The following is a 24346-nucleotide window of genomic DNA, read 5'->3' as shown; positions in this document are numbered from 1 at the left end:
TTTATTTAGCAATAATGGCAGCATGGATGTTCATTACACAGCGGCATAAAAAAATTCATTTGTTTTGAAATTATTTATTGTGTGAAAAGAAATAGATGAGTAAATAATACAGAATACTGTATAACAGTAGCACACCTATGTAAAAAATTGGTTACCTGTTGCAATTTAGTGGTCATTGAAGAGTGAAGTTTAGACTGAAAAATCTCACAACTTACTAATCAGAATTAAACATTCTAAAGAGCCATGTAATACATTTTGTCACTACATTGGCCATGTCCACCTTTTTTTTCTCTCAATATCACCATCAAAATCAAAATCAGCCTCACCTCCCATATGTGCTGGAGGGCCACAGAGAAGAACCACACCTTGCCCCTCTCTGACGCTCACTGGACTTCTCCTCTGGGTTTTAAACTCCTCCAGATCTATTAGAAAAACAAATGTCAGACAGACAGACAGAAAAGAAAGAAATAAGCAATATTGGTAATATATAACAATGTAATCTAGACACAGTTTATACCCTCATTAATAACAGTGGCTTGTTTGATGGACTGAGTACACTTTCCTTTAATAACAATTACATTTAATGACATTGTATACTGTTTTAAACAAATAGAAAATAATGCAGTTTGGAGTCTAGATCCAACAAAATCAGTTCATACAAAACTGATATCATTATATACTTGTCTTTATGACATTCCATTCTAGACTTTCTTGCTGTGGAAGACAAAAGGAGATGTTTTGTGATATCACAAATATCGACAAATGGGACGAGACCTGGTTGAGCTGCACTAGAGAAGGCAACAAGTGTTATCACTATGTCGGAGACACGCTAGCTTTCCCGAGGCAGACAAACTTAGAGTGGTTGCTTACAATCATCCAGGTTTAAATCGCGCTCAAATTGATTTGATATTGACGCAATATTTACACTGAAGCTCGCAGGCGGCTATGGTAAGGGGCATGACATTTCCCGACCAGGCGCCGAGTGGTGCCAATCACAACACACACTGGCCCAGCTAACCAATCACAGCACATTTCGTATTTCAGAAGGCGGGCTTTCATTTGATACAGGAACTATTCGAGCCGTTCATGCCAGACTGGGGAGAGAGGTGTTGTAATAATGTAAAATATGTGAAAAATTATGTTTTTTTTCGAACAACCTTGTCTGAGAGCCTGTTCTAGTACACCCCCAAAACAAAATCAAGACTTTGTAAAAGAGCATAATAGGACCCATTTAAATCATATTTGAGAGCAAGGGGGCCCTATGCAGCTTGCGTATTTTGCGTATAGGGAGGATTGGCTCTGTGAGTTGTCGTGTTTCAGAAATAACAATAAGCTCTATAAAATTAGCCCACTGAACTGCAGAACTGAATTTATCTACTGATAATTTTGTCCTGCAGCTCTTAAATCTCATTCAGGTTTGCCCACACTCAGGTTTGCCAGTGATGTCAAATGTCATCAGTTCTCGTGAGTCTCATAACTGATCACGATGTACCAAAATTGAAAACACAAATAAAAACTGAGATTATAAAGATTAGATTTTGAGTGTCTTTGTCACAGAAAAATTATGGCTTTTGAAGACTTGGAATATAGTGTCAAGACTCGCATGGAATACTTTTATGATACTATTTTGTGTTTGTTTTATTTTGCTTTTTGGAGCCTGGCAGTCCATGGTCACTATCATTCACTTTCATTGTATGATAAAGAGCAACCTAAACATCATGCCTAAAGGCTGGAATATACTACATGACTTTAAAAATCTAAAAAGATTTACTGACTTTGTACTGTAAATAGTCTTAGAGGAAAACTGGCCATCAAACACAAAACGACTGAAGATCACACACTACCAGACTTTAAAGTCGTTCCAATCACAACAAACTCATGCAGAAACTTGCACCTTGGTTGACAATTGAAAACAATAATGTTCTAAAATCAGCTGAAAATATCAAACATGTTTGATCTCCGACGACTGGATGGAATGATAGTCTGAAGCTAAAAATCAGAGTCTGTGACCATCATACACTATGCAATTTTCTATGGAATCTGTCAACTAAAATCTGCAGACTGGCTCTAACTTTCGGCAATTAGCATCAACAAAAGTCAGGGCAAAAGTTGTGTAGTGTATTCCAGTCTTAAATTATGCTTTTGTATTCAACAGAATAAAGTGCATCATACAGGCTTAGAACTTGTGCAAATGATCAGAGAAGTTTTCAATTTGTGTAAATTATGAAGTTGAGAATAAACAACTAAACTCCACTTTTCTTCTTCATTGTTTTAAAAACCCATGAGGATAAAGATAATGAAAAATAAACCAACAAATAAAGTAAGCTGCATACTTTCATTTGTGAGTATCTTACGCTTTATTCTGTGAAGGGGACAATGATGGAGGTTGTGTTTGCCTCACCTGCACTGAATTCAGTGAGGGGGTTGTGTCTAGAGAACAGCAAATTCAAACAGAATATGCATGAACAACACATCCACTCAAAACACCACAATCCCCACACGCCTCCACGACACAAACTATTTCGACACCATCCACAAAGCAGGGGTATGATCAGGCTTTAAAGCATGTCTCTGTAAGAGAGGGGTACTTTTTTGTGCTCCGCACGCAAGTTCCACTGAACTACCCACATCAGGAAAAGTTTTCTTCCAGAATGCTCAGTAGACAAATTTTTCAGTTCACATCATATCTCATTAAAGAGTCCTTACAAGACATTTCTATGAGGCCAAAATAAATAAACTGACAACTCTCTGCTATACATATGCAATAAAATCATCTGCTCTTCAGATGCTGTACATATAAAGCATTCATCAAGAGAAAGACACACTCCACTGCCTCTAATTGGCTTCTCGGTTATCAACAATACGTTGTGTTCTATTCATTGCTCTCGGCAAAGTAAACACCGTAAGCCCTTGTGAAGCTGCAGAGACTGAATACTGTATTGTATTTGTGACCTGTAAAAGACAGGGTGACGGAAAATGCTTTTTCTAGCATCTCCATAATAATATAATAACAATGAATTTGAGAAAACAAGAGGTTAAGTGTACCAACATACTACTTCAACATTTAAATTATGTTTAATATAAAACAAATTAGCAAAAATTAAAAGCATATTTATGTGTAATTCTGGAAATGCATTAAATCAATAGTACACAGACACAGGCCAGTGCTGCTGATGGGATGTAGGAAATGATTTTTGGAGAGTATATATAAAAAAAAAACATCTAATAAATGTTCATGTGAGCAATCACAAGTAAAATTTGTTAACTTTGAGGTTATATCTCTTTTAAAACCCCACAAAATGATCTGAGTGTCACGGAACAGAAGGAGACCTCAAATGGAGAAACTGGTAAGCGAGACGGTATTTATTGAGCAACGGGAATAGAGTGCAGAGGAATGGAGAGTCAGCAGGTAAGTCTCTACTATACTGGAGATGAGTCAACTTAGCTTGGTGAGCTAACAGGCTCTTTCTCCTTTTCACAGGTTTCCGAGGACGTGGTTACCAAGAGATGAAGATCGGGATCAGCAGGTGAGTATCCAACGGTAGGTAAGTCTGTGATAGCAACTTCAAGACCAGACAAAGGTTGGTGAGGAGTGAAGGTGGCTTTATACTGGTCTTGATTACGTGGTGACAGGTGCAGGGAATCAGAACTCAGGTGACTGTGATCGTGCAGGATGAGTGCTGGAACCTGACGAGGCTGGTGTTTCCCTGACAGTACCCCCTGCTCCATTGACGACTCCCGACACCCGCTGCCGGCGACGAGGATGACCACGTCCTCTGGGTGCTGGCTTATCTGGGTGGAGTTGATTGAAGACAGACAGCAGAGAGGGGACAAGTATATCGTCTTGAGGCACCCAGGACTGTTCCACTGGGCCAAAGCCCTCCCAGTCCACCAGATATTCAAGGCTGCCGCCTTGACGCCGGGAATCCAGGATGAAGTTAACTCGGTAGATGGAATCCTTGTTGGCGATCTCTGGAGGAGGAGGCACGTCTGACTCGTCAGGTCCTGTGGAAGGAGGAGAGATAGGGTTAGTGTATGGTTTCAGAAGGGATATGTGAAAGGTTGGTGTAATACGGTAGGTGGGTGGTAGGTCCAGTTAGTGCGTGACATCAGTTATCTGCCTCCTGATGGTGAATGGACCGATGAAGCGGGGACTCAGCTTAAGGCAGGGCAGCCGGAGACGGATGTCCCACGTTGATAGCCATACCTTGTCACCAGGATGGTAAGGCGGTGCAGGTATGTGGCGGGCATCAGCGTGGGCCTTATGTCTCCTGACTGCCCGCTGGAGATGGATGTGTGCTGAGTCCAAAACCCTCTCGCTCTCCCTGAACCAGTAGTCCACAGCTGGGACTTCCGAGAGCTCTCCATCCCAGGGAAATAAGGGTGGTTGGTAGCCGAAGGGCGTGAGACTCGAAGGGAGTGCTGGCGGAGTGAGTTTTGTGCGTACTCGGCCCAGGGAAGGAAGCGACTCCAGCCGTGCTGGTTCTGGTGGCAGTAACTGCGAAGGTACCTCCCAATGTCTTGAATCTTCTGCTCAGTCTGGCCGTTGGATTGTGGGTGGTATCCGGAGGTGAGACTAACGGAGACTCCTAGGAGGTGAAAGAAGGCTGAAGACTGCAGACCGCCCGGCGGAGCAGGTTCCGTGAGTGTGGCTTGTCGAATGTCCATATCCAGGGACCATTCAATGGGACTTACGATGAGGGCTGGAGGGAGAATGGTTTCTGGGGCTGTGTTGTCTTGCAAGGGTTGGTGGAGACGGGAAAGAGCATCAGCATGGGAATTCTGGATCCCGGATCGGTAGGTGACTGTAAAATTAAAGCGAGTGAAAAAGAGCGCCCAACGGGCCTGTTGAGGATTCAGACGTTTAGCATCTCGTAAGTACTCTAGATTGCGGTGGTCAGTAATGACCTGAAAAGGATGGATGGCTCCCTCCAGCCAGTGTCTCCACTCCTCCAGTGCAAGCTTGATAGCCAACAACTCACGGTTTCCGATGTCGTAGTTTTGCCCTGCCGGGGATAGCTTGCAGGAGAAGTATGCACAGGGATGTAACTTAAGAGGCTTTCCGCTATATTGAGACAGCACCGCTCCGACACCCACGGTCGATGCATCAACCTCCACGATGAACGGCTTCTGAGGAATCAGGGTGGGAGTGGTGCAGAAGGCTTCTCGCAGCTGGTCAAAACTTCTTTGGGCCTCCAGGGGCCAGGAGAGAGTCTCGGATTTATTGCAGAGCATAGAGGTGAGTGGTGCAGTGATCATGCTGAAGGATTGGATGAAACAGCGATAGAAGTTGGCAAAACCTAGAAAGCGCTGTAATTCTTTCACTGATGAAGGTAAGGGTCAGTCACGAATGGCTTGGAGCTTGTTGTCCATCTGTACTCCTTGAGGGGAGATGACGTACCCAGGGACTGGATGGTAGTTCGGTGGAACTCACACTTCTCCAGCTTGAGGTATAGGTGGTATTCTCTCAGCTTCTGAAGGACCTGCTCCACTTGGTGGCGATGTTCGGCCAGGTCCCGGGAGTAGATGAGAATGTCGTCGATGTAGACAATAACGAATCGGTGGAGAAACTCCCGGAACACCTCATTCATGAATCCCTGGAAGACAGACGGAGAGTTGGCTAGCCCATACGTCATCACCCAATACTCATAGTGGCCAGTAGGTGTGATGAAGGCCGTCTTCCATTCGTCTCCAGGGCGGATTCGAATGAGGTTGTATGCTCTCCGCAGGTCCAGTTTGGAGAAGATGCGAGCTCCAGGAAGTTCCTTGAGGGCAGCCAGAACCAGGGGTAACGGATATGGATACTTAACAGTCTGTGAATTCATGGTCCTGTAGTCGATGTATGGTCGTAAGCCTCCATCCTTTTTGCTGATGAAGAAGAAGCTTGACACAGCTGGCGAGGTGGAAGGACTGATGAAGCATTGACGGAGAGCCTCCTTGATATATTCCTCCATAGCAGCTTGATCCGGGATGGACAGTGGATACACTCTACCTTTCGGGAGTTTAGCTCCAGGCAGCAGGTCGATTGCACAGTCCCATGGCCTATGCGGTGGTAACTTGGTGGCGGCCCGCTTACTGAAGATGTCCTGGAATGCCCAGTTCTCTGGAGGTAATCAGTTTTCTCTACTGGCTTGGGGCTCTCCACACTGGTAGAACAAATAGGGATCTGAGACCTGGTAGATGGAGAGATTTGGGGCAGGTAATGATGGAAACAGTATTCACTCCACTGTAGGACCTTGTTGCTCTTCCAATCCAAGTGAGGAGAATGTTAGGTGAGCCACGGGCATCCCAGGACCTTCAGCACTAGAAATGTGAGGACTTCCTTGTGCAGGCACCCGACATGGAGCTTGATGTTAGGGGAGCGGTACCTAACCTTGCCCCGCCCAGCGGTTTTCCTTGAATGGTGATGTTTAATATCTGGGAGTGAGGTTCCCTTTTTAATTGCAGACAATCCATCATGTTTACTGAGATGAAGTTCCCCGAGGACCCGGTGTCGATGAGGGCTTGCACTGAAATGGAAGCGTGAGGAGAAATTAATTGTATGGTCATACGAGATAGAGCTCTGATTTGAGGGTTCAAGTGGATGGTACTCACCGTTGGGCGGGGCGGACGAATGGGACAGGTATGGAGAAGGTGACCACTCACCCGACAATACAGACAGAGGCCAGAGTTTATTCTTCTATCACGCTCTGTGCGGGTCAGGTGGTATGAGTCGAGCTGTATCGGCTCTGGTGCTGGAGCTGATGATGTGATTGAAGGCGATGGAGAGAGTGGCATATCTACTTCACAGGCAGTGAGATGTTGGGAAATACGAATAGCCTTTAAGATCAAGGTCTCGAGTCCCACAGTGTCATCATAGATCGCCATCTGTCGGTGGATGCGAGGATTTAGTCCTTGCCAGAATAATACGCCTTTCACTTGCAGAACGCAAGCTTCTAGAGGGCACATAACTCTGAAGTAATGAAAGCAGTGAGGAAAGCGATCTCATTCCAACCACTCGAGGCCGCGAGAGTGCGAAATTGAACAGAATATTCCCACACCAAGCTGCCTCCTTGACGAAGCCGGAATAATCAATCCTGAACAGACAGTTCCGACACAGCTTGCCTGAAGACCTACTTAAAATGATTCGTGAAAGCGTAGAGTGTTTGTGTTACAAGACTGTTGGCATTCCAGAGGGACTCCGCCCACTGCAGAGCACGTCCAGTCAGCAGTGTAATCATGAAGGCGATCTTCAATCGTTCGGTGGGGAGGGCTTCGGGACTGCATTTAAAAAAAAACAGAAAACACTACAACAAAAAGCCATTACAATCCATCGCCTCTCCAGAGAACATAGCGGGCCGAGCCATGGGACTGGTGGAGGCAGATGCAGCGGTAGTGAGAGGTGCAAGTGCGGCGTTGATAGCTTGAACAAAGTCCTCGAGGGTGAGCGGGTTTGGCAGCTGTGGATTCATGCTGCTGAAATCTTCTCTAGGACTGGTCTTCTGTCACGGAACAGAAAGGAGACCACAAATGGAGAAACTGGTAAGTGAGATGGTATTTATTGAGCAACAGGAATAAAGTGCAGAGGAATGGAGAGTCAGCAGGTAAGTCTCTACTATACTGGAGATAAGTCAACTTAGCTTAGTGAGCTAACAGGCTCTTTCTCCTTTTCACAGGTTTCCGAGGACGTGGTTAGCAAGAGATGAAGATCGGGATCAGCAGGTGAGTATCCAACGGTAGGTGAGTCAGGTAAGTCTGTGGTAGCAACTTCAAGACACCGAAAAGGTTGGTGAGGAGTGAAGGTGGCTTTATACTGGTCTTGATTGTGATCGTGCAGGATGAGTGCTGGGACCTGACGAGGCTGGTGTTTTCCTGAAACTGAGAAGTTTTAACTTAATATAATAACTTAAAATAAGAAAAACAAATTCTACTTATACTGCAATAAAATAAGCAAATTTGGTAACGTAGTTCTTGGCCACTGGAGGCCATTTTTTGGTTTATACATTCATAGTCATTTATAAGAGCCATAATCTTCAGATTAAACCAGCACTGCCTTAGGCATACTGAAAAATATGCAGCAGGAGAAGTATCTCTTTTGATTATTATTCAGGCCTCTCATTCAATGCACTACTAAAAAATGCCAAATCGTTACTATAAATAGACTATGAATAAATCAGTTTCAAAGTAGATAATGTGATTTATCAGGAACATTCAATGGAAATGTCTCAAAGTTGTCTTTAAGGGTCCAGTAAGTCGACAGGTGAAACATTTTAGGTAACTGAAGATGTACTGATATTAAAATAATTATTTTCATGTTATGGCTAATAATATAAACATTTGACAATTTTGTTTAAACAAATTAAAAATAATTACAAAAAATTAAATCATTCAAGGTGTTTTAGGGATCACCAAATGATATGAACATTATGAAAAATAAATAAACAAATAAATACATACATACAGCAGAGATTATGTAGAATGTACATTTTACAAGAAAATACTGTTTCAGTCTTTCTACTTCAAAATTTCAGATGGAATTCAGTGTGTTAATTGTTGTTTTTATGTAAAGTTACATAATGTAAAACTAATTTCTGAGTGAAACTATCAGAAAATATTATTTTACTATCTTTTTTACAACAGATTATTGTTTTACAAGAAAATACTATTCCAGTCATTGTAATTACACAGTCTTCAAAATTTCACATTTAATTCAATGTGTTACTTGCTGTTTCTTTGTAAAATTTGTGAAATTGAAATAAATTTAAAGTAAAGTAAATTTAAGTACATCCTACACTAAATTTGTTTCAATGGCACTCAAATCGACACCATTTCCAAAATAAATTTAGCTTTATTCTTGGAGTCATTCTGAAGGTTAGGCTTGCAAACAATATTTTGAAACAACTTAAATTTATATCTGCACCCGGAAGAAGCTTTAGACCTTCACAGATTGTCCTCTGCTGTCTCCAGACCAAGGTTATTATAGTTTTGAATTTTAAAATTAGTTTTATTTTATTATCGTTTTCAAATTTGCTATACAATTCAGTTTAGTTTTTATATGTTCTTTTCATTTATTAAGAATTATAAGCGTGTTTATGATGTGATTTAGCCTATGCACATTTGACCGAAAGCCTGGCAGAGTGATCACAAGATGCTATAGAAAGGATGCGCATTCTCGTCTTTTTTTCTGTTAATTATTACGTTGCACTGCGTGCCTGTTTTTCTTCAAAGCACCAACTTAGAATGTCTAATTTTGGTTTGATTGCTTGTGGTATATGAGAAAATAAATAATTTTGCCTACCTGATGTAATAGATATGACCCCTTTAATGCGGGTGCGGTTCGGGTCGCGACTCGCGGTCTTTATGTCAAACAAGTCTGGTCTGGTACAGCATTAAATTAGTGCTGCTGTTGGATAACGGGTCGAGTGTTCTGTTAGGTACTGCTGGTGCGCGTTTACCAAACAGGACCCGTGCAGGACTCTGCTTTACACTGCTTTGCGACGTCTCTCTGTCAGATAACCTCACGTGCTCAATACCTGTTTTCCATTTACAGGTATTTCCCGAAACCGCCAGCGCCACACAGCTCATATATTTTTCCGCCAAGGGGTGAGAACGTAATGATTATTAAAACGATTATTTATTTTTGATAATTATTATTTTATTTCAGTTAGTTTTTCAATAACTGTTGTTAGTTTCGTTTCGTTTTAGTTTTTGAATTATTTTGCCATTTTTATTTTATTTCAGTTTACGAAATAATTTTTTCATCAATCGTTTTCGTTTTCGTTTTAGTTTTCGTTTACGAAAATAACCTTGCTCCAGACACCAAAAATATATTGGGTTGAGTCCATGAGCTATAGTGGACCACCCAGGATATTCTCTCCAGGGTAGCAGTGGAAATGCACTGCAGCTTTAGTGATTTAACACTTTAATAGTTTAGTGTTAGATTTATCAGTCTAAAAATGTCTATTCCTCAAGTAAACATCTACCTTTAACATTCAGAGCAGTTTTAATGTAGAAAGCATGGATCGCTGTGGCTCAAATGCAATAGCCTTGCCTTTTCACCATTAACTCTTAATGATACAAAAGCATTTTCTAGTGTACCATTAAATCTCCCTCTCTTGCCCTGAGTTTTTCCTCAATCCATTCTAAGGTTGTGCACGAATCATCATGACAAAATGAATTATTAGACTACTAGCGTACCATAATAAGATATGCAGATGCACACGTGTCTCAAATTATTAAGCACATTCAGCAGGGAATCATTGGCTTGTGAAGCATTTTAACAACCAAAGTTTGCTAGCGACCATAGATACAGATTAGATACAGATGTCAAACCAAATGAAGCAGAAAACACAAAAGATCAACATGATTAGGTGAAAGAAGAATAAATAGCTATGCTGCACCAAGTGTCTAAGAGTGCTTAAAATATCTAATCAAGCTATCATTAATGGCTAGTAGAATATTCTAGACTAGAATGGATACTGCATTTGGAGCATATGCAAAGCAGTCCAGCAAAAGGAAACCAAAATCACCCAATGTTACACATTTAAAAAAAATATATATATACATATATTACAATAAATTTAGCTCTTTCTTTTTGAAATCACTTTCGATCAACTTTATATACGTATGAATTTAATGTCACCTGAGTTTGAGCTGAGATTTTAGAGGTGGGGCACCCTAAATGCCCTGTACACACAACTCCCAGCCTCCCAGTTTTTTCCTGGTGGCAGAATGCCATTCTGGCCCAATTTAACCCTTGGCAATAGCTCCACTTAAAAGGCATTCTTTGGCAAAGTGTCTGCTACTACTATCATGGACAGAAGGAATTACAAACAGAAAGTGTATTACCTTTGTTCTTTTGTGAACCAAATATATTCTGTATCTCATTCAGATATTGTGTGTTTGGTGGTATTTTAAAGGCATTTTGTGATGTGCTGGGTAAATTTTTTTGTTTATGAAAGGTGCTTTCTGTTATACACAATATGAAAAAAAAAAACATTCACTCTTGTGCACAAATTGAAGTAGCTTCAGTTCATTTTGGGTCTAGAATTTTGTGAACAAAATGCAGAACTGATTTTACATTACCATTAACAAAAAGCAACGTCCTTTTGTCTTTCTTTTAAAGTCAAATGACTATTCATTTCAATTATTTCAATTTAAATTTGGAATATAAAACATTTAAATGCCTGTCACATGCAATAACCGTTACATTCGGCCGCCATACTCCTGGTCGAGTGCGCTCTGACCCCCATAGGTGATGGGAGGCCAGAGGACTCGTAGGCTAGTGAGATGGCCTCGACCACCCACCTATCATGGTCTGCTTGGTCGCCGGAGATCCTTTCTTTGATGGACCAAAAACAAACAAATAGCTGATCTGCCTTACGCCACGGGGCAGCTCTGTGTGCGTAAGCGTCCAGTGCTCGAACTGGACAGAGCAGATTAAGCCTTTCTTCCCTCCAGGTGCTACTTCATCGAAGCTAACTTGCGCTCTGCCGGATTCGCTTTTATACTTCCTGGCGCTCACGTCACCCCGCTCGTGACGTCTCGCTGCTCCATTGGACTGATGTTACACGTGCTTCAGAATGCGGTCACGCGTTCCCAAAGCGATCTCGACGCAGCTCGAGTTCCTGAAGGGGAACTGACTTTTGTCTTTCTTTTTTAAAGCCAAATGACTATTAATTTCAATTATTTCAATTTAAAGTTGGAATATAAAACATTTAAATGCCTGTCACATGCAATAACCGTTACATTCACTGCAAATAAAAATGTGTAATGTTTACAGAAAAAGACTGGAAAAAACCCTACAGTAAAAATTATGTGCAATTTCACTGTAAAATGTGTGGTTTATGGTGAAAAACAGTAAAAGGACATTCCCAAAAGTCCCTGCATAACACACCACATATGATTATGTTTTATTCAAATAATTTTGTTTCTTCTCATTTTTGTTATCAGTAATGTACATTAGGATGTTTTGTGTCACATTTTGTTATTTAATTAAAGTTACAATCCTTAAGTTTTGCCTCTTTATCGCCTTTAATGTTCAAAAAACACATTATTTTTCAAATACTGTACATTATTGTAGGTCCTCTATCAAGGGGTGAGAACGTAATGATTATTAAAACGATTATTTATTTTTGATAATTATTATTTTATTTCAGTTAGTTTTTCAATAACTGTTGTTAGTTTCGTTTCGTTTTAGTTTTTGAATTATTTTGCCATTTTTATTTTATTTCAGTTTACGAAATAATTTTTTCATCAATCGTTTTCGTCTTAGTTTTAGTTTTCGTTTACGAAAATAACCTTGCTCCAGACACCAAAAATATATTGGGTTGAGTCCATGAGCTATAGTGGACCACACAGGAGATTCTCTCCAGGGTAGCAGTGGAAATGCACTGCAGCTTTAGTGATTTAACACTTTAATGGTTTAGTGTTAGATTTATCAGGCTAAAAATGTCTATTCCTCAAGTAAACATCTACCTTTAACATTCAGAGCAGTTTTAATGTAGAAAGCATGGATCGCTGTGGCTCAAATGCAATAGCCTTGCCTTTTCACCATAAACTCTTAATGATACAAAAGCATTTTCTAGTGTACCATTAAATCTCCCTCTCTTGCCCTGAGTTTTTCCTCAATCCATTCTAAGGTTGTGCACGAATCATCATGACAAAATGAATTATTAGACTACTAGCGTACCGTAATAAGATATGCAGATGCACACATATGTGTCTCAAATTATTAAGCACATTCAGCAGGGAATCATTGGCTTGTGAAGCATTTTAACAACCAAAGTTTGCTAGCGACCATAGATACAGATTAGATACAGATGTCAAACCAAATGAAGCAGAAAACACAAAAGATCAACATTAGGTGAAAGAAGAATAAATAGCTATGCTGCACCAAGCGTCTAAGAGTGCTTAAAATATCTAATCAAGCTAGCATTAATGGCTAGTAGAATATTCTAGACTAGAATGGATACTGTATTTGGAGCATATGCAAAGCAGTCCAGCAAAAGGAAACCAAAATCACCCAATGTTACACATTTAAAAAAAAAAAAATATATATATACATATATTACAATAAATTTAGCTCTTTCTTTTTGAAATCACTTTCGATCAACTTTATATACGTATGAATTTAATGTCACTTGAGTTTGAGCTGAGATTTTAGAGGTGGGGAACCCTAAATGCCCTGTACACACAACTCCCAGCCTCCCAGTTTTTTCCTTCTTTTGAAGGTGGCAGAATGCCATTCTGGCCCAATTTAACCCTTGGCAACAGCCCCACTTAAAAGGCATTCTTTGGCAAAGTGTCTGATACTACTATCATGGACAGAAGGAATTACAAACAGAAAGTGTATTACCTTTGTTCTTTTGTGAACCAAATATATTCTGTATCTTATTCAGATATTGTGTGTTTGGTGGTATTTTAAAGGCATTTTGTGATGTGCTGGGCACATTTTTTTTGTTCATGAAAGGTGCTTTCTGTTATACACAAAATGAAAAAAAAAAAACATTCACTCTTGTGCACAAATTGAAGTAGCTTCAGTTAGTTTTGGGTCTAGAATTTTGTGAACAAAATGCAGAACTGATTTTACATTACCATTAACAAAAAGCAACTGACTTTTGTCTTTCTTTTAAAGTCAAATGACTATTCATTTCAATTATTTCAATTTAAATTTGGAATATAAAACATTTAAATGCCTGTCACATGCAATAACCGTTACATTCACTGCAAATAAAAATGTGTAATGTTTACAGAAAAAGACTGGAAAAAACCCTACAGTAAAAATTATGTGCAATTTCACTGTAAAATGTGTGGTTTATGGTGAAAAACAGTAAAAGGACATTCCCAAAAGTCCCTGCATAACACAGCACATATGATTATGTTTTATTCAAATAATTTTGTTTCCTCTCATTTTTGTTATCAGTAATGTACATTAGGATGTTTTGTGTCACATTTTGTTATTTAATTAAAGTTGCAGTCCTTAAGTTTTGCATCTTTATCGCCATCTCCATTTGAAACCTGCAATTGCAGTTTTTTGCAGAATTATCTCCAACTGATCTCATGACGAAAATGTACCTGTGGGAACTTTTTCACAAGACGCGAAATACATACCAATAAGTACATATCACTGCAGTTTCCAACAGAAATGAACACCAGAGGCGGTAAAAATCGTGTAATCGTTTTCGCACACAGTTATGATTACAGCTCCATATGTTTCGCTTTCTGGATGTAACAAGCTTGCTCGGTAGCTCAGCCTGCACGGAATTGGACTTAGGATGCGGAATCCTTGAGTACAAATCCCGTGAAAAACATATGACTCAAGAGTAATGTGCTGAGATGAAAGATCAAAAAACAAGCTAAAACGGCATGCTTGTGATTGCGTTTTTATGTCACATTCGCTTTTGTTTATACTTTCGGGTAGGTTTAGGTGTAGTGCAGATGGTACGTTATTTTAAAACGTCACGGAGCATTAGAGTTATAGTGCCACTCAATGGACATTTCCAAGTCAGAACTACAGTGACACATACAAAATGTTCCGGGGAAAAAAACAAACACTTTTAGCGCAACTCAGTGGACATTTCACATCAAATATGTAACTAAAATGTACATGGCGCTACATATATAGCGTCTTGCAAAAAAGTTCCCACAGGTACGTTTTCATCATGAGATCAAGTTGAATTATTTTCTTTATGTGGGTTGTGCATCGGCATGGCTCCTCCGCACGGATTAATCTAATGTTTTGAGGTGTGTGTGTGGGCTGTGAGTCACCACACCGGTGTGGATACTGTACTTCGAAATCACAGATTCTACGTCTTGGAAGTATTATCCAAATAATACAAGTTTCACCAGTAAAATGTCATATGAACTAATTAACATGTCTTTTGTAAGTACAGTGTAATCCCACGTATCTGCAATCAGATGCACAATTAAAACTGGAATATAATCTATTTTCAGTCACGTACTGTGCATGTGTTTCATTACCACCATGCACCGATTAAGACTCTATTCTCAAAATGACAAGTTTAATTATTCCAGCTGCTGTAAGAAAAGGTTACAAATATAGCTCAGAAACTCAGTCTCTTAAATTGACATAATATGTTATACTAAGAGTGAGACACCTAGAGAAAGGTCTCAGATCAGCCTCCCCTGATGCATTACAGGCGCTGGGCAATTGGAGACTGGTCAGTTTGGAAGCCACAGCAGGTTAGGTCCAGGTAATTGAGAGAAAACATTGATAACACATAAAGCTTAAGGACCTGCATGAGTTCCACCTTCACGCCACAGAAGCCAGAGCTGTTGTAAAGATCACACTGCGCCTGACAGCAGGAAACAGGCTCCTGAACTCAGACTCACATCCATCACAGGGCATCATTTCTGCAGATGAACCAGCTAGCATGAAATAGATAAGCACCAAGCTCACCTTGCCACCAGAGATCCAGCAGACATCACACATAGAAAACTGGTAAATGAGGCCCATTAAATAGTAGTTTCAGCAGCCCTGTAAGATCTCAAAAGTCTATGAATATGACCTGGATCATAATGTCTCACAATAACCAAAGAGCCTGGATGCTTAAAATTCAAATATAATCTTATATCATTTCTAATTTACAGTTTAATCTGGAACTACACTACCATTCAAAAGTATGGGTCTCTAAGATGCTTTTAAAATGTTTTTGAAAGAAGTATCTTATGCTCACCATAGCTGCACTTATTGTCTATGGTAATGTTTTGAAATGTAAAACAGATTAGATTAGACTATTTTAAAAATGTAAGGTAGATTAGCATTTATACTAAAAGTCCAGTGTAGTTACATGCATTTTGATTACTTCTAAATGTAGTTTGAGCACAAAATGTTTCGAAACTGTTTAGAAAGTTGTATAAATGCAGAAAATATGTTTAGCTTTCATAAATGTTTTTTTTTTTTTTTATCTCAGAAGACCAAGGGACAGCGATTCCTCATGATATGATCTTTTACCATAAGTGCAAATGCAGAGCAAATGCTTTGTAATTCTAGAAATACAAACTCCAAGTTTATGATTAATTTGAGTCATCATTAATGAGTCGTTTTTATGCGATATGGATCATCTGCTCTCTGCAGTGCTGTTCGCAATATTAACTTATCAGTGCCCATGCTTTATCTACTGTACCCACTTTAAAATACAAGTTCACAAAGGTATAATGAAAATCCACTAAAACCACATCAAATGATGTGGAAAAGACTAACCAAGCATCACTGGTCTCAAGTTTGAGTCTATAGACCCTCATACTTTCAAGTGCTTGAGTTTTTGAGAAGAGAAATTACTTAGACTCACAAGCAATGTAAAGACTAGCTTCTCTGCTCAGAATGGTCCCGAAAGAGTTGGAGGCCAGACATTGGTAAATACCAGCATCCTCTTCCTTATTGAGCTGGCTGATTCGAAGGTTTCCTCCTGAGATGCTGTATCGAGAGCCAAGTTGAGGGTAAATGAAGCTGTCGTTCATTTTCCACCTATGAAACACAGAGGGAAGTTAGCAGAGAGTGAACGGTTTGGAGTACTAGAAGATATTTTTCTCTTCATTCAAAGTAAAACATAGTGAGATATATTTGTTTGTTATTTGTAATATACTGTATATTGGACTTTCCACATATAGAATACAAAATAAGACCTGAACCTTGAAAAAACAATGGTTAGGGAAAGGAAATTCTGACTGTCCAACTGACATGTCCATCTCCAGTGCTGTTAAACTAAAAGTAAAACTACTATAATTGAAAAATTAAAATAAAAATACAATAAAATATTAGGTGAAAAACTTTAACTGAAATAAAATATCTAAGTTGAGGTTGAAGTATAAAACTACTAAAACTGAAAAAAAAGAGACAAAATCACATAACAAAATAACTAAAACTTGAACTAAAAATGAAAACTGAAAATATAAAAATACAAATATATTAAAATTATTAAAAAATATTATAATAGTATATAAACGATGCTAAAATAACACTCTACCTCAAGTCCAATTAATAAGAATAATACATAAGAATGATTTAATTCTCTTTTTTATCATTTATTATACTTTTTCATAATTAACATTATTCAAACATGAACAAAATACTTAATAAAATACACATAATTTTGATCTTTTTAAAAATAATACCAGAGTGCTGAGAATGGACATACAGTGCCACAAGACAAAACACTAGCAACAGCAAAGGATGTTAAGTAGAAAGACAGGACTTTTACAACAGATCGATGGCCTGGACCAGTCACCCCAAGACATCTGAAACCAAAAAAACCCCAGAGACGCCCATAAGTTCAGATCCCCTGCTACAAAAGCCTCGTCTTTACGTCATCACACAACTAATCAATACAGTCAGGTAACGTAATCACTGCCTTACCTCATTATTAAATCGTAATCACTGAAAAAAAAACAGACCTCTCTGTCAATGTGGCATACAAATGAGAATAAATGAGTCTGCTGTGTGAATCCCACAGCAAATAAGGGCCATTTTAATTGACGGACTGGAGAAAACAGAGAAGGGCACTATAGTGGCCATTTGGTTTTGATGTGGACAAAGACATGATCCACATCAATTACCTGTCTGATTATATGCACAATAGAAATCAATACACTGCACAAAAAACTGAAGATACCATGATGTCACATTTTCCTCCCACACACTAAAGGCCACGTCTATGACCTTTCCATATTGATAGAAATCTGTACCGTGCTGCACAAGTTAATGCATGGGACTTGGGAGAGATATATTTGCATGAACAGCCCACTGTTTGCTCTGTCTGTCACTCAAATTCAATGATGCTCTTCAAGAAAAAAAAACAAATAGGCTGGTTTACTGGAAGGGAATTTTTTCAGGGACTATATGCTGTAGACAAACAGTATATTATTCTGAATACATTAAGTATGTTTTCCAGTCTCCTGAGGAGGGCAAACAGTGCAGTTAGAAACATTCCACTCTTTTCACTTCCATTCAAATGCTGAAAAAATTCAGTTTTACAAATTTATCAGCTGAAAAGAATTATAAAATTCAAGGGGAGACTGTTTGAAAGTGTCTAGCTTTTTAACTTGTACACTTACATTTTCATTTTTTATTCATTGTAGACAGATGTCAGAGCTTTAAACTAGTGGAGAAAAATAGACATTTTAAATGTTTTTCTGTTAAGATGAAAATATTTAAGCTTTAAGAAATGCTTGTGATGAGGTCGGAAAATAATGCAAGTTTTGCGTTATTTAAACATATTTTTATATACACTACGGTTCAAATGTTTGGGGTCAGTAAAACAGTAAGTTTGTAAATGTTACATAAAGAAGTCTCAAGGCTGCATTTATTTGATTGACAATACCGCAAAAACAGTAGGCTAATATTGTGTAATATTACTAGCATTTACATTAACTGCTTTCTACTTGTATTTTATTCCTGTAATCAAAGCTGAATTTTCAGCATCATTACTCCAGTCTTCAGTGTCACATGATCCTTCAGAAATCATTCTAATATACTGATTTGTTGCTCAAGAAATTTCTTATTATTATCAATGTTCAAAACAGTAAATTGTGATATATATATTTTTTAGAAGTCTATGAAGAATATAAATTCAAAAGAACAGTATTTATTTGCAATAGAAATCCATTACAAAAGAATATCTCTTTGGGTTTGAGACTTTAGTCTTTGCAACTTTAGGGATCTTATCTATGTACGAACAGCTTGTAACACTCCAAAGAGAAAGGAAAACTTGAAATCGTATGACCCCTTTAAACGTTTCTTACTGCCCCAAACGTTTGAATAAAAACAAAATATATAGGTTACATTTGTGGTCATTGAGGAGACTCTGACACCTTGTTTAACATCCAAAATGTTCTTTGATACATATATACTGCAGTTAAAATAAAATGAAATTCTATTAAATTCACAGAGATCAGAAATCAAGCACGAGAACAAGAGGGAGTCAAAGAAAGAGTGCAGCCACGGCAGAGAAGTGGCTGAAGAAAACAGCTTTTCAGAGAGAAATTAAATCCAATTAGATTTAGCATGGGTCTCCCACAAAAATAAATAAATAAAACAGAAAGGCCAAACCAGCTGAGACTAGCTCAGATTGGTTTTGACTCAAGATGAGTCTGTTGTGTATTAATACGTATTTTTTAAGTAAGAAAAATAGTATTATTGAATTCTGTAAATATGTGACTTTTGATCTCTCTTCCCATTGCTTGGGGGCAGGATATATAAAAAGGGCGGTGCACCGAAAGCAAGAGTGAGGATGGAGAAAGAAATGTGATCATATGTGAACTGTTCTGATTGTAAGAATTTCTTTTAGTTAATCAGTAAAAATAAAAGTGCACCAATTCAAAGAACATCGTTATTGTATGGTCTTTTGGCAAATACATAACAGAGTCAAATCAAGAACTGCAGCGACAATATAAAGGGCTCTCGGTAATGGCAGCAATGGAGAGCTTCACTCTTTGATAAATTAATGTGTCCTTGGCGGCTTGAAAAAGAGTTCCCTTCATGTTAGAAATACCCAACATGTGCTGAGAGCTCAGGAAAACTTCCAAGGTCCTTACACTCGAACTCGAGCTTAGATTGAACAGGTTAATCAGGTAATATGGATTGTCTATTTGTCTTTGCCACTGACAAAAAAAATGATAAAATAAAGCTTGTATTGGCTTTTTGATACCAAAATCCATGGTACATTGGGATCTCACCTGTAGGACGGGGGCGGATGTCCCTGGGCTTCACAGCTGAAGGTAACCTCCCGGCTGGGCTCATTAAGATGGAGAGGGAATACAATACTTCCCGGCTGTTTGGTGAACACTGGCCTCAGAGGACCGCTGCCTTCTAAAGGTGAGGAGCAGGAAAAGAACAGAAATACACTGTTAGTCAATGCTAAGTTTAGCTTAGCACGCTTTTTAGAGCAAAGCTGTTGTGAAAGGTATCCATCTGTTCACTGGATGAAAGCCTAGCCGTCATTCAATAGCTGTCAAGTGGGTTGAGTAAATTTGGCGCAACCAAAGAAACCTTAAAAACACTTGAGATTATTGTTGGCAGGATCTTAGCTACGCTACACGTTCAAGATGCTAATATCACAAACCCCAAAAGAGCACACATATGTTAAAATACTAAACTTTTGAGCTTAGATATTGTTCTGAGAAAGTGAATTTCTTTACATAGGCTAGCTTACTGTGTACTGCTACCATGTTGTGCTATGTTTGCAATTCATAAATCTAGTCAGAGAAAAAACAAGAGCTTATTCAATTTTCAAGAAACACATGGTGACCCACTAAGCTCACTAATGCGATTTCCTCAAACCAAAGACACTAACTTGCAGGAAAGTAGCTTAATTATGTGTATCGTGTAAACACTTAAAAGCCTAGAAATTTTGTGGTTTATTATTCTCCGTAATTACATGTTGATGGTTAGCGCAAACCACTTATCCTGTCTTATTAAGCACAAAAGGCCTTCAGCAAAATGAGACATCCACCCAACAATGAGCAGGACAGAGAGTTTTTATGCGAGATTGAATGCAATTTGCATAATCTAAAACTCATTGTGTGCCGATTAACACAACATAGAGCCTAATGTTACTGCATTGTGTCCAAAACACCAAAAAACATCTGCATGTTTTGTTTTAAAAAACTGTGATGAGCAGAATGTTGGGGTATTCAAATGACACTGAACTGAAACTACTCTGCATGTCTTTCTGTATCTGCCTTTTTGACCTTTCAAACATGTTATGCAAAGAAATTAGTTAATTTTGTTTTTTCATGCTATTAAAATAACCAGTGTAGTTTTGATTTTCTAGTGTTTAAACAGCAATAAACTAATTTATAAACAATTCTGAGCCTTTGTCTGTGTAGCCAGAATATGACATGCTGTTTCCCCAAACACTTTTTTTGTATTTTACTGTATGCATTTTATTAATAAATTAATACATATTTTTTATAATAATTTTATCAATAATATATTTATTAATCAATTTTCTGTATTAATCATTACATCAAGAGCAATAATTAAGAATAATCAATTTTGTCAAATATTCTGTTTCACCTTTGCAGTGTAAAGGTGCCAAGTACTGTTTTTAACCTACATTTAGGGGACTCTTTTGAGAGGAAACCATCCTCTTGAGAAATTAGTTCATGTTAAGCACACACTGCTGCTTGTTTATTTACCTTGTGCAGATATCAAGTTCCAGAGGGGTGCAAACTGAATTAATGCATCTGAAAATTCGGAACTAACAGTTCCCTTTCAGTCTGTCACTCTCGACGTCACGTCGGATGACCGACGAATTGGGATCTCGCTTAGAGAGACCAATCTACTTCGAGTGTAAACTAAACATGGTAAGGAATTCTCCTCCGGGGATGCCCCATCCCGCCGGCACTTCGAAACCAGTGGAGCTCTCGAAAGAGCAGGCTGGACCCTCCCGGGGGGTACCACCTGTTTCTAATTACGAAATATAATAATTCGTTCCACGATTTAGGCCTACTAAAACTAGGGAATGAACGAATTAACGAACGAATGAATTCGTGCCAGCTAAGTCTAAACAAGAGAACGAATACTTAATTCGTGGCCATAATTTAGACTAAACGAAAAAATTAATTCTTAATTCGTGGCCATAATGTAGTCCTAGCATAAAAGAGAACTAGCCTATTCTAAATTCATGGCCGTGATTTTGTCTGCATGTCATGATCGGGGCTCCGTACAACCGAATATAACCTTAGCCTACCTGTTTATTCATTTATTATGATATGTAACTAGCTCACCTTTTGCTGCACCATGTTTGCATAGCACATCTTCGTGCTCTCTGTAATCAATATGAATCTGTACTAACTTTAACAGTCTCCCCGCACTCCCTCTCAGTTTCTTCTCCCTGCTCATTCTTAACTTTGATTTTTACTTTACATTTATGTATAAGGCTTGCAACTTCATTGAAACAATATCTGAACTCCATAACTGCTCTACTATTCTCGATCTCTACAGATTCTCGATCTCGAACAAGCAAATCACCAAACGGCATTCTGGGTTGAGCGAGCGGCGCTGAGCGTATTGAGCAAGCGGAGCGGAATCTTCAGAAAGGCGCTCTGTGCTCTTAAGGAAATATTACCACTCCGCTCCCCACTCCGCTCACGCTCCGCTCCGCTCACATGCTCTGGTTACCATACGTAACCGAGACGTTTTTTTTCATGCCAGAAACGCTAAATTGGTCTATCTAGTGTTCAATTAGCATCTCACTAATGCAGGAGAGGTGGAGTTCATTGTGATTCTGGGTGATAATAGATCACAGAAGAGCTCTCAGCGGAGGTGTTTGAACTCTATTGAATGGGGAATACTCTGCACCAGGGCTAATTTCAATCTCACTGTCAACAAGGGCTTTAACTCTTAAATGCAACAGGAAACATGAGACGATGTAAAGACGTGAGTGAGAGCAAATGATAAAGTGATACTTCACAACCATAATATTGACTCAGATTTCCCATTAGCTACCACAGTGCTTTCCATTGTTTAGCTGATCCATATTTCCAAAAGCCCAGCCTCCTCCCATTGTCAACTTTCTTATGATTTTATTTTTATACTAAAATGTGGTGACTGTGGTGATGCTGTTGCAAAAAAAGTGTAAACAAAACGTGGTTTTCGCGAGGCTAGCATATTCTCACCGGATCTTACGCTACAACTACGTCCTGCATCATCCGCTGGAATGCCACTCACTCAACAGTTAGCTCAAGATAAAGATTACGGTTTATAAAGTTTTAAATATGGATATTTTTCTTACACAAACACATTGATTTGCTTCAGAAGGCCTTTATTAACCCACTGAGCCAAGTGGAGCACTATTTATGATGGATGGATGCACTTTTTTGGGCTTCAAAATTTCCACCACCATTCACTGCCATTATAAAGCCTGGAAGAGCCAGGACATTTTTTTATATAACTCCGATTGCATTCACCTGAAAGAAGAAAGTCATATACACCTAGAATGGCTTGTGGGTGAGTAAATCATGGGGTAATTTTCATTTTTGGTTGAACTACCCCTTTAATATCATTAATGTGGTAATCTTCAAGCAGCACAAAAATACACTTTTTCATTGATCAGTGAGTCAACAGCAAGAACTGCCATAAGTCTGTCATTTTTTTCTTAATGAATTCTCTATTATACTTAGAATATGTTTAATTTTGTAACATTTTTCAGGACAATTTTCCTGAATTTGCTCTCAAGATCTCAGACAGACAATATTTTTTATAATTAAAACATTAAAAGATCATGTTAAATCATTTGTGCATAATTAATATTAAAGGTGAAAGCCGATCCGGCGATCGACAGCACGAAGTTGATGTATTTCCTCAGCGACCAGCACGGATCAGCTCTAGACATGACGAAGTGGATACAAATAAAAACTAATCTCAAATTCAATCCCATCTGACAAGCCGATGAATTCGGCCAGCTTACCTCAGCATGAATATCCAGAAAACAGACAAGGGCGCACAGGGCGAGGGAGGGAGGGAGGGAAGGGGTTTAGATGTTCATGTGCCCTCCAATCCGTTTGATTCTGATTCAAGTCTTTTATTCATCAAATGAAAAAGCCAATCTTAGTAAGTTAAAATACACACCTGCACTCACCCACACAAACAAATGCACACACACAACAAGCCCTGAAGATCTGAGAACCATGAATTTAAGGAATTAAGCGCGGCATATTCAGTTGCTGACTGTAACAAACTTGCAGAAAGTTACACAATAATGAAATATATTGCAATGGATCAATTATGCTGTGTATTTATGTGTATTTAAACGTGTACTTAAGAATTTGACCTTTGTCTTGTCCCTGAAAGACAAACAATGTATCAGTTGTGTCATTTAATGACTGTTTAAAGACCCATGTCAAAAAGAAGTGTGCTTAACGGTACTGACTGTGCAGTTGTAGCATACTTCAAATCTTAAAAGTATTTTTTTTAATGTACTTGCAGATAATATATTAAAGGGGTCATATGATGCGATTTCAAGTATTCCTTACTCTTTGGAGTGTTACAAGCTGTTCGTGAATAGATAAGATCCCTAAAGTTGCAAACACTAAAGTCTCAAACCCAAAGAGATATTCTTTATAAAAGTTAAGACTGGTCCACGCCCTCCTAAAACGCCTTGTTTAAACACGCCCCCACATCTCTATGTCACGATGTGGGAAGATTTGCATAACGCTGCCCAAATGTTCATGCAAAGAAAGAAGGCATAACTTTTATTCTCGCTGTAATGTTGTTGCCGCCGCCGCCATGTCGTGAAAGCACTGTGTGTTTCATTGTGAAAGCGAAGCTACTTTGGTTGGCCTTCCAAAAGAGGACGATATCTGCTTCGTCATGCCTAGAGCTGATCCGTGCTGGTTGCTGAGG

General features: G+C 38.8%; 1 protein-coding gene across 2 annotated transcripts in view; it reads right to left on the bottom strand.

Moving 5' to 3' along the window:
• Positions 1–24346, bottom strand: part of LOC107696975 (contactin-4-like) — a 91943-nt gene that overhangs the window by 54305 nt on the left and 13292 nt on the right. For both annotated transcript variants that reach the window (XM_016497554.1, XM_016497555.1), the window contains exons 3-5: positions 19675–19807; positions 16293–16468; positions 327–422 (exon numbers count right to left, since the gene is read on the bottom strand). In XM_016497554.1, coding sequence (XP_016353040.1) covers positions 327–422; positions 16293–16468; positions 19675–19807 — 405 coding nt within the window. The remainder of the gene's footprint in view (positions 1–326; positions 423–16292; positions 16469–19674; positions 19808–24346) is intronic.

This window comes from Sinocyclocheilus anshuiensis, unplaced genomic scaffold (assembly GCF_001515605.1).
Source record: "Sinocyclocheilus anshuiensis isolate Anshui unplaced genomic scaffold, SAMN03320099.WGS_v1.1 scaffold130, whole genome shotgun sequence".
NCBI lineage: Eukaryota > Metazoa > Chordata > Actinopteri > Cypriniformes > Cyprinidae > Sinocyclocheilus > Sinocyclocheilus anshuiensis.
Note: the sequence above shows the minus strand (reverse complement) of the source record. Positions and strands in the feature narration are given on the sequence as shown.